We start from the raw sequence: 11,897 nt of genomic DNA, 5'->3' as shown, positions 1-11,897 counted from the left end.
CCCAGTTTGATTGAAATTGAATTTTTATGTTATTCAAATAAAGTAAATAGAACATTGAAAAAAAGTCACCAAGTTGTGTAATCTTTATGTATTTTCATGCAATATGACTCCAGATGAGATGTGATCTGAAAAGCTCACAATATAAAGAACATAAGAACAAGCATAAATACAAATAAATAAATTAAAAAAGAATTATAAAATAGTTGCAAGATAGCAATCTAGAGAACATACAGGTATCACATCAAAATTTTTCCAACTTTTGAATATGGCCCACAACAATATTTACAAAGCATCATAGTCAATGGTTATTAACTATAAAGACCTTCATAGCATAACGGCTGGTTATTTAAGGGCCTGTTTACCATAGTATCAGCCTGACTGATCTGGCAGGGTTGGTATGTTCCTGGTTCCGTCTATTATATAAAGCCATCTATTAGGATTTCGAAATCATAACTTCTCTGCAGCAACACCCCCTTCTGGAATTAAGTCCCGTGAGATTCAAACAGCCCCCAGTCTACTGGTATTTGAAGGGTCCTTGAAAAGCTGGTTTTTGCCCAATCCTTTGGTGGGGGGTAGCCGAAACCCCTTTAGGTGGTAAGGCTTACTTTTCTTTCTTCCTGTCTGGTTTTGTCCTTCTTGACATCTTTACTATTCATTTTTGTCTCCTGTTGCTTTCTGGTTCTTAACGATTTGCAAATTTAATAAATAAAAGTAATTATCATGGTTTGTCGCATATTCAGCCAGATGTTCAGACTGGATATGCCATTTTTATCCAATCGAATCCTATCCAAGGACCTGGAATAGGCAGATGCTGATGTTTTGTGGTGTTAGAGGTATTATTGCAGGATATAAACTGAGTAAACCTGCCTTTTGCAATTGACTGATTGTGAATTTGTAATGCCAATGGTATTCAAGTGGTGCTGCAGTTGTTTTGAGTAATCTTGTGGTCCCCTGAACCCAGCCCTTTCAAGGATCATTGACATGTAAGATCCATGCAGTCTGAGAATTTTTTAAAATGATCATTCTATTTTGACTCTACAACACATGAAAACTAATTCAATTAATTCGAACATAAGCACTTTTCACATTCAAACTGTTTTAGTACCAATGAAATAATTACAAGCTCATTTTAATAAACAACCTTTTATTTTGTTTCGTTGAGAAACATTTTTGACAGGTATTAATTAGGAAGTAATAACTAGCAAGACATATTTTAAGCTGTGCAAGGAATTCAAACATTTAAATTCCATATGCTAGACGTGAGTATGAATAAAAGGAGTTATTTATTATTTTAACCTCTTCAAAATGGTAAAAGCAAGCATATTCAGCTTCCTTATGATTAAAGAAGAGCTGTTCTATTTCAGAATCTTTGGAGATACGTAGTTTTGTTACTTAGAATGATATAGAATTTGTATATAATTGTTTAGCTCTATTTTTATATGCATTCACAGCAAACATTACATACATATATAGCAATAGCACTTATATACAACTTCACAGCGCTTTACAGCCCTCTCTAAGTGGTTTACAGAGTCCGTATATTGCCCCCAACAAACTGGGTCATTTTACCAACCTCAGAAGGATGGAAGGCTGATATAATTGTAAGCAAATCAATTAACTTAGCTATTTACAATAACAATTTGTCAAAATTAACTAATGAGTCAGAGTTAAGTATTCAATATGAGAAATTAGGAGGGTTTCATGGGAAAACAAATGTGAGTCAACTGTTAGGCCAAGAAGCTTCATTTAGTGTTGCGGAAAATATTTTTTAAGACAATGACAAACAATTCAAACAGTAATGTATTAAGAGAGATTACAACTAACAATTGTTGAATCTGTCTCAGAGGATCAAATATTTCTACCCAATTGCTTGAGCTTTTATTTGTTTACATGGGTGCAGACCAGGGGTAAAATGCTCCTGGATTGGACAGGATCGTGCAATCCGGTAGCGATGGCAGGTGCTGGTTCGGAGGACCGGTAGCAAAAATCCCTGGCCCTGCCTCTGCTGAGCCGCACCATCAGCAGAGGTTTTTTTTTTTACTTTTAAAAGAAGGTTTTGCTTCAGCCGAAACCTGCCTTTAAAAATAAAAAAAAGCCTTTGAGGATCCCGCCCCTCAGCTGACATCGGCAGCCTTTAAACTTAAAAAAATAAATAAAAATTAAAGGCTACTCTGGGGATCTCACTTGAGTTCCTCATCAGCAGAACCTTAAAAAACATGTTTTCTGTAGAAAACATGTAGAAAAAACTCCTTTTAAAAGAGTCTAAGCCACTTACCTGATTACTGATCGACCTCATGGCTTTTCTCACAGCCGGAAAGCCCAAGTTTCGCTTTTAGCACCAGACAGAACTAATCTAAACTTAGCTAATCTATTTCATCACTGAGTGATTAATGCTGTCTGGCTGAGGAACTCTGGGAATTGAAGTCCACAATAAAATAAAATAAAATAAAATAATAAAATAAAATATTTGTGCAGCTTTCTGAGATTTGGTGTGTATCTGTAGTGTTTCACTCTAACTACACAAACACACAAAATCTCAGAAAGCTGTATGTGACATTTTATGTGTGTGTGTGTGTGTCAGTTGTGTGTGTGTAAAGTGTGAAAGTTGGTTTTTGAGCTTTTTGTGGCTGTGTGAAGTGTGAAGTGCAGCTGCTTTTACATTGTGTGTGAGTCAGTTGTGTTGTGTTGTGTTGTGTTGTGTTGTGTTGTGTGTGTGTAAAGTGTGAAAGTTGGTTTTTGGTACCTCTTATTGTTTTTTTATACTTTGTTTATTATTTTTATTATTTATTGTTATTGGCCACGCTCACCCAGTCATCTGACCACCAAGCCATGCCCACCAATTAAGCCACGCCCACAGAACCGGTAGGGAAATTTTTTAGATTTCACCCCTGGTGCAGACAGTCAAAAAATAGTTTCAGATTTCCCAGTAGAATATCAAAAAGATACTTTAATAGGGCATTTATGATTTTATAAAACATACAATCTGCCATATTCTCCTGAGTTATATAACTAAATTACCTCCTTGCCTATAGATAGTAGGATAAGTAATAAAAACTGACCAGAGTTATATGTGGAGGAGACTTTCTACTATTAGATTTGATTGAGGATATTGGGGCTTAAGTAAGGTCATTAGAAATTGTTAAATATTTGCTAAATATTTACTTCAACAACAACAACAAAAATATCACCATGCCAGGATGAGATCTGCTGTCTGAGAGCAAATCTCAGTATTTTAGCAGAATAGAAAGTTTTCCAGGAAATTGCACATGCTGTTAAATTCAAGGGCTCACATACATGTGCTCCATACTTGAATTCATTTATCTTACCATGCATATGCCAGAAAAAATTGATGGCAAAGAATATCAGACAGCAGCTACCATTAAAAACATGGGAATCCTCACAACAGTCTAGTGTCTTGCTTCAAACTCTATTATTAAAAGTAGAATCTCATGATACCTTAAAACTAACAAAACATTAATAATTGTTAGCAGAGCTATAATTTAATCTTCCTGAAAAATAAGGCCATAGAAATAATACTTCCATTTATCTTCTATTAATGCTAGGTTACTGCAAGAGAACACTAAGGCCTATGAAACTTTCTTAGATTATTCTCAGATATTACTGCTGGACAATTTCAGTGAAAGCACCATAGGCTTATTGCTGATGGCAATAAACTTGGCAAACCGGTCAAGTTTATTGCCATCAGCAATTACCATTTTTAACTGCTATAACTTTTTAGTATCGTTGTTTTAAAAAAATCAAATTACCTATAGGACTTTAATAAGAATTGTTAAAATACATAATCCTTATTTACATACTAAAAAGGTAAAGGTTTCTCTGTTCAGTCATGTCCAGTCTAGGGCGCGGTGTTTCTTGACTGAGGGAGCCAGCGTTGTCGTTTTCCTTGGTCATGTGGCCAGCATGGCCATACACTGGGGTGCACAAAGTGCCATTTCTTCCCAACGAAGCGGTCTCTAGTTTGCAATGCTTTCGAACTGCTACCTAGATGGACAGGAGCTGGGCAGGAACGGGAGCTCACCCCATATTACCAATCCGTAATCTTACACGGGAAGTCAGTAATTTGTCCAGACCTTTTCCTGCCCCAAGTTTTAAGCTGCTTTAAAAAAACCGTAAGTGCTATCTGTTGGGTCGGAGGACAAAATGCTGAAAACGAGAGACTCGCTGCTTTACCTTCCGATCAAATTATAAGGAACCGAGCTTCAGGTAAAAATAATAACCATTAAAAAGCGAATATGGCTTTGAACCCGAGACCTTCACCAGGATCGGCCGCTTTCTTCTTGTGGGTTGAGCTTTCATTCGCCCCTTCCAAAGCCAAGCCGCTGCCGCCTCACTGCCCGTTAGTCGCTCCTGCTTCTCCCCGGGTTCCTCGCTCTGCGCGCGAGGCAGACCTCTGCGCAGGTGCGGTGGCACGCGCGCTCACTTCTGCTAACGCCTCAGCGAGCTAAGCCGGGAGGTGCGCGGGCGCGCGCTTCCCCAAGATCTTCATGGTGCCGGTGGATGCTGCACGCTTAGCTGCCGGCCGGAGGGGGGGTAGCAGGAGCTGTCGCCGGCGATTTCCTCGTCAAGGATAGCCGCTGTTGCTGGAGAAGGAAAACAATCATGCATAACCCTCTTCGTGGCACGGAGGTGTTGGTGGAATGAGCAAGCGAGTGCACAAGTGAGGCGTTGCTCAGGCGGTTCCCTGAATGGATGTGTTTAGCTTTGTCAAGATTGCTAAGCTCTCCGGGTAAGTGCTGCTGCTTCTCCTTCTCTTGGGTCTTTTTTCGTACATCTCCCCCCCACTCCCCGAATTGCTGCTTCTGCTGTTGCCGCCGCCTATTCTGATTATCATGTCAGTTCCGGTGCTGTTCTCTGTAGTGCTGGGGGCGGTAGAGAAATGGAAGGAATTTAGAGGTGAGTCGTTAATCCAACTTCCTTGCCGCTTGAGTCAAGGTCTTCGTTGCCCAATTGGTGGCACCTTCTGCTGGATCGGGGCATCTGCTCTGAGTTAGCAGCATAAAGCCGGTGATCCCACCCCCCGTACATTCAAGGGGCTTTCGGCATGGGGGACGGCGATACCTGGGGACATGAGGCTGGGTCCCCTCTCTCCCGGGCAAGCGGCGCTGCTTCCAGGACTCGAGCTGGACCTGCGTTGTGCTTGTGTCCCTGGAAATGAACTTCCTTTTGGGTGATTTTAAGCGCGTCGGTAGAATGAAGATAGGCGGAAAACGATCCCTCAGCCATGGCTTCCCAAGTCCTTGGATCTAAATTTTCTGGTGTGAACTTCCAGTTTGATGTACTTGGAAATGCTTCGCAGCTTTTTATGGGTTTTTTTTTAAAGAAAACATTTCCACCAGCTCAGAAGCTTGCCTTAAACGCCCATCTTTAGTTTTACTTGAGTTATGGCAATGTTACCTAGTTGGTCTCCTTGTCTTATTTGAAGTTAGAACTGTATCACGAATATTTTTTAGAGAAGATGCGAAATAACTCAGTTTGTCATCAGTTGATCAGTGCTGAGGTATGATTAGATCTATTTTGGTTTAGTGTAGCATATGTGAAATGTAACATTACCTACTGTTAACTTTCCTCACAACACAGATTGAATATAAAGAGGAGAAAGGAAACTGTTTTAGAAAAAAGTTAGACCTCAGACTCACAGAAATACTAATAATCAGATTGAGATTTATTTCAGTGTAGTTCAAATAATTCATTGGAGGCACATGATATGAAAATCTACTCATTCTCAAAGAAGGATGGTATTCATCTCTTAACGATCTGCTATAGGTTTACTTCAGGGATGGGTTCTACTTACTTTTACTACCGATTCGCAACGAGAGCATGCATGCTTGCTTTACTCGCACATTTCTGTGCATGTGCAAATCACCCTTGATGATGTAGGGGCAGGTGGGCGGAGCCTCCCACCAGTTTTACTACTGGTTCTATAGAACCGGCCCAAACTGGGAGCAACCCACCGCTGGTGTACTTCACTACTTCTCTCATATTAGGTCCCCTTCCACTAGATTTCTGTCTTACAGAGTGGATTCCTGAAGAAAAAAACCTTCATTTGTTCTTTTTGTTTTTAAAAATATTAATTATTGTGACAATTCTTGCATTAGTTGTAATATTAGGTATGAGTAGTACTCCAAAAATGTAGTTCTAAGAAACAGTAAATAATGAAAGGGCTTGAACTGCTGAACTTTTTGTAAGAAACATTACAAATCAACTTTTGATTGAATAAGAAGCATATTCCATTTTCAGACTGGGCAAAATGTATTTTTCCCGATCTTCAGTCATTGAAATGGAGTGTAGACCAAGAGAAAACTCTTATTAGATCATTTTATACAGTACAAGTATACTAACGTAGACAAATACTACAGGTGTGAAATCAAGAACTTCCATATGCCAGTGTTATTTCACAGCTCTTCAGACGCTTAATCTCTTATTCAAGAATTGGGTTACTCAGCAGAAGACTCTTACACAAGACTCTGCTATACTATTTGTGTTATTACAGACAAGAATGAAGGCCAGTTACATGTAGAATATTTACCTACAACAACCTATTCTACCAAGATGAAATTCTTGTTTTTTTTCTCACATATTTTTAAATTACCAAACAGTTCACTTTGTAAAGCAGCTAATAAATACTTATATAACCTCTCCTTCTAGTCTAGGTTCTACTGGTTTCTACCTCATCAGCTTTAATCCTACTATTTTCCCCCATAATTTTTAGATGATTTATTTTGTTAGAAGTGATCAGATCTTTATAGAAATGAGTGATAATGTGTAAGGATACTAACATGTTATCTAGTGGTTGGCTCTCTTATATCAGAAAATCCTTGTGTGCACTTAGTTTTCTAAAGGAGAGTTAACATTTTGAACTTAAGATGATGAATGATAGGTATCTGATTCCACCTTAAATTCTAAACTGTCTTATTATCATGGTTATGTTCAGAATGAATTATAATAATTTTATGCAATCAAATTCTTAAATGATGGTTCATGTTTTTGTTTTTTCTACCACTATTCTGAAAATTAGGTTGGCTGCTATTCTTCATAAGACTTTGTACTAATATTTGTGTCCAAATGCTTTCCTTTATCCATGTCAATGTTGCTTTATTATTTGTAAATTGCCAGGCAAAGCTTAAGGAGGTTGGAATTCTTCACAAGTGCTAGAACCTCAGTTCCCACAATCCCCTGCAATCAAAACTAATTTTGAATGGAAATTCTGGGACTTCTAACTCCGAATGTTCTTAAAGATGTCAGATAACTTTAATACTTGTCTGATCTCCTGGGTATTATTAGTAGGGACAAATAAAACATAAATAAAAAGGGCAACATAAATGTGGCTATAAAATACTTCTTATTCAGTATATGATTTTTTTTAACTATTGGGAACAAATGCATAAAAGAAAAAATAGAGAATAATATTCAGGGCAGGGCAGAAGACATTACTCAGATGTTGGCAACTGTGAAACAATATAGCAGTAGTAAGCTACAAAGAAGAATGAAATAAAGGATTTATAATATTAACTGAGAAGCAGCAGTAGTCAGAAGCAAACGTGGGCAGAATCAGTAGGATGTTTGTACAGAACATTTGCTTGCCTGCCCAGGAATAATTCATTTTTATGCTTGCACTTCCATATATATATATTTACAATTTGGTGGGCACCTGGCTAATGAAATACATTATGTGTTATTTTTAGACTGTAATCTTACTTGGTAACAAGTTCAAATACCTCCATGAAAATTACTTGTCTAAAGAGAATTATGAAGGATTCTACTCTCATTTTTATTTAATGTTATTTGTTATTTTCTCTTCATGACATACACAATTTAAAAAGCTAATCTGTACTTTGTGTAAGGTTTTAGGATGATTGTAAAAGATCTACTATTCTGAAAACGTCAATCCATACAATCACTTTAATGTAAACTTAAAGTGCTCTTGCTTATTGATTATAAGCTTTGCTACCATGGACAGTCTGGAAGCAATCTCTATCAGATAAGAAGACAGCTTTCATATGAACTGGTTAATTGGTAAAATTTAGCTCAAAATATTTTTGCAAAAACAAAACTAAAAAGCAATTTTCTATGTAGCCTTTTTGGCATGAATTACAGACAGGGTCAGGAATTACTGGGATTCAGATAAATTGATTTCATGGTCCTGTTCACATTTAACTGTATCAATCTCTAATTTTTTGCTGATTTCCTGCCCCAGGATATTTTTTGATTTTATGAACAAGAAGGAAATTTTCTATAGCAATTGTAATGATGGCTTTGTATTCAGTTACATAAGGTATGTGATCATAGGAACAGAAAAATCAGATTATTAGCTAATGTCTCTGAAAATAATCTGTATTATGACTCTGCATTATTTCATGTTAAGAAGCAAAGATGTGCTTCAGAGTGCACAAGGCCCATATCATTGTGCCTGTCTGCAGCTTCTTAAAATAGCTGTTTATTTTCTCAGGATTGTGCAGTTGCTCAGCCATACTGTAAGACTGAAAAAAATACAATCTTGGTTTAAAGAATTACAGACATGTCCTATATGTGTACCCCAGCTACTGGAAATAATTTTTGACCTTTACATTTGTACAGCTTTAGTTTGCATGATGAGCTTTCTTTTAAACTGGGCCCTTTTGTAGCCCAATTACGTTTCTTTTATTAAACAAAAAAGTGTATGATTTCCACTAGGCCATACAGGTAATCTTCATTTAATTGGGACCAGAATTTTCATTGCTAAACAATGTTGTAATAAAACATAACATCGTGTGGGCATCATGTGTTGCTTAGTGAAGGAAATTGTGACAGTCCCTGTTGTCATTCTTAAGCAAGGAACATGGATTTTAAGTGAGGTCTCCTTGCAATTTTCTGCTAGCTTCTAACAAGCAAGGTCAGTGGGGAAACCAGCAGGAAGGCATGCATTTTTGGTGGTTTCCAAGCAGGTTGATGAGTAAGTTAGTAGCTGTTGCAGTGCAGTGTAAGCACAGGTGGGTGGGAGGTAGCTGCTGGATAGGGGATTGTGCACTCGTGTCTGGTGTGGTATACTATGAATGCAGCAAGGCCAGGGATGGCTACTTTTGGGTGAGGGAGTGTGTGCTAGTGGCCAGCCCAGCTCCATACTCTAAAGTCCGTGATAGCGAACCTATGGCACACGTGCCGTGACCCATTGCTTTTCCAGGTTCTGGCACGCACATATGTGCTGGCCAGCTGGTCTTTACACACGGGGGAGCGCCAGAAACTGGAAGAGCAGCTTCCTGGCGCGCATGCCAGGAAACTGCTGAAAACCTGAAAACCGCTGGCCAGCTGGTCTTTATGTGTGCATGCGGGCCCAAAACCAGAAGATCAGGTGATCAGTGTGCATGTGCATGCTGGAAACTGGAAGCTCAGCTCTTCTGGTTTCTGGTGCTCCTATGCGCCGGGGAGCTTGTCGTGTCCCACTCCTCCGCTGACGGCCGGGTCAGGGAAATCCGAATCAGGCTTGCCTCTGCAGCTCTGCCCAAAGTCCTAGCAAAGTCCTCAGAGCAGGCAGGAGACCAGAAAGTGATTTCAGCAAGATAAGTTTGACTTTGCCTGACTCAGAGACTGCCAGAAAGCAGATCCTTTATATAGGCCATGGGGTGTGGCTCCATGACTCAGCACTCATTAAGGCCTGCCCCTCCCTTCCTTCTGTTGCCTCCGCCTATCCAATCTTCTGATGCGAGGGTCACTCCAATCAGCAGTGTTGGAAATAAACCTTCCTCAGGCTCACATGCTGTGGAGGAGGGGGAGGGGTCTAGCTGCTCCGTTTGCCTGGGCATGGAGCCAGGGCTGGGGCCGGGGGGTGCTCCCTCCTCTGCAGCCTGCTTGGGCATGGAGCCAGGGCTGGGACCGGGAGGTGCCCCCTCCTCTTCAGCTTGTCTGGGCATGGAGCCAGGACTGGGGCCGGGAGGCATACATTCCTCCATGTTCGGGAGCAGATAAGAAGGCCCCGGCTGCTGTGAGAGTGGGCAAGACACAACAGAGCTGCTCTTCTAGTTTCCGGCACTCCCCATGCACGCTAGCTCCCATTTCAGCACTCGGTACTGAAAAGGTTCACCAACACTCTTTGTGAAGTGGGGTCATAGGGTTCAGATGGGCTTGTTGATCATGTACCTGGCTCCTTGCTGCATGACTACAGCCCTGCCCGAGCTGTTGGAGGTGCTTGCCGGGGTGGTGGTTGAGACCCCCAGACTTATGGTCATGGGGGACTTCAACTTGCCATCGACCGGCTTGTCATCGACGGCGGCCCGGGATTTCATGGCCTCCATGACGGCCTTGGACCTGACACAAATAGTTGATGGCCCTACTCACATTGGGGGAGGCACATTGGATCTGATTTTTATCTCTGGACAGTGGTTAAATGATCTGGATTTAGGAGATTTAGTGACCGAGCCTTTGTCATGGTCAGATCATTTTCTCCTTCGCCTGGACTTTCGGACCGCCACTCAACACCGCAGGGAGACAGGACCAATACGTTGGTTCCGTCCCAGGCGCCTGATGGACCCGGAGAGGTTCCTGATGGAGCTTGGGCCATTCCCTGAGGATCTGGCCCACGACACGGCTGAAGAACTAGTTGCGGCCTGGGAACTGGCCGCGGCTGGGGCTTTAGACCGGGTCGTGCCTTTGCGGCCTCTAACTTGGCGTAGATCTCAACCAGCCCCTTGGTTCTCCGAGGAGCTGAGGGAGATGAAACGCCGGAGAAGACGCCTAGAGAGTGCCTGGAGATCCAGCCGTTCCGAAGCTGACCGGACACTAGTTAGGTCTTATAGTAGGACCTACCTAGTGGCATTGAGGGAAGCGAAGCGTTTTTACATTTCCTCCCTCATTGCGTCGGCAGATAACCGCCCGGCCGCCCTGTTTCGGGTGACCCGCTCTCTCCTTCAACAGGAGGTGCGGGAGGACCCCTTACAGGGCCGTGCCGACGAGTTTAGTGGTTATCTATACGATAAAATCGTTCAGCTTTGGCATGGACTGGATCAAAATTGGGTAGATCCAGGTGAGAGGTCAGAGACTCGTCTTGTTAAGACTGTTTGGGATGGATTTGACCCTGTGACTCCCGAGAACATGGACAGGTTGTTGGGGAGGTTGAATGCCACCACATGTTTACTGGACCCGTGCCCCTCCTGGTTGGTGCTGGCCACGCAGAAGGTGACACGAGGCTGGCTCCGGGGGATTATCAATGCTTCTTTGTTGGAAGGGGTTTTTCCTGCTGCCTTGAAAGAGGCGGTGGTGAGACCCCTCCTCAAGAAGCCTTCCCTGGACCCAGCTGTTTTGGGAAATTATCGTCCGGTCTCCAACCTTCGCTTTGTGGCGAAGGTTGTAGAGAGTGTGGTGGCACGTCAATTACCCCAATACTTGGATGAAACTGTCTATCTAGACCCGTTCCAGTCCGGCTTTCGGCCCGGATACAGTACGGAGACGGCTTTGGTCGCGTTGGTTGATGATCTCTGGAGGGCCAGGGACAGGGGTTGTTCCTCTGCCCTGGTCCTATTAGACCTCTCAGCGGCTTTTGATACCATCGACCATGGTATCCTGCTGCACTGGCTGGGGAGTTTGGGAGTGGGAGGCACCATTTATCGGTGGTTCTCCTCCTATCTCTCTGACCGGTCGCAGACGGTGTTGGCAGGGGGGCAGAGATCGACCCCAAGGCACCTCTTATGTGGGGTGTCACAAGGGTCGGTTCTCTCACCTCTCCTGTTCAACATCTATATGAAGCCGCTGGGTGAGATCATCAGTGGCTTTGGGGTGAGGTACCAACTGTACGCTGACGATACACAGCTGTACTTCTCCACCCCAGGCCACCCCAACAAAGCTATCGAAGTACTGTCCTGGAAGCCGTACGGGTCTGGATGGGGAGAAGACGGAGTGGCTGTGGATGC

The 11,897-nt window shown here is 42.2% G+C and overlaps 1 protein-coding gene across 1 annotated transcript in view; it reads left to right on the top strand.

Moving 5' to 3' along the window:
• The first annotated feature begins 4,470 nt into the window (after positions 1–4,470).
• The window catches only part of FRMPD4 (FERM and PDZ domain containing 4), a 292,626-nt gene continuing 285,199 nt past the window's right edge, over positions 4,471–11,897 (top strand). Inside the window, exon 1 of the mRNA XM_058185802.1 lies at positions 4,471–4,747. Within this exon, the coding sequence (XP_058041785.1) occupies positions 4,707–4,747 (41 nt within the window). The 5' untranslated portion in view covers positions 4,471–4,706. The remainder of the gene's footprint in view (positions 4,748–11,897) is intronic.

The sequence above is a fragment of the Ahaetulla prasina genome, chromosome 5 (genome assembly GCF_028640845.1).
Source record: "Ahaetulla prasina isolate Xishuangbanna chromosome 5, ASM2864084v1, whole genome shotgun sequence".
NCBI classification, from domain to species: domain Eukaryota; kingdom Metazoa; phylum Chordata; class Lepidosauria; order Squamata; family Colubridae; genus Ahaetulla; species Ahaetulla prasina.
Note: the sequence above shows the minus strand (reverse complement) of the source record. Positions and strands in the feature narration are given on the sequence as shown.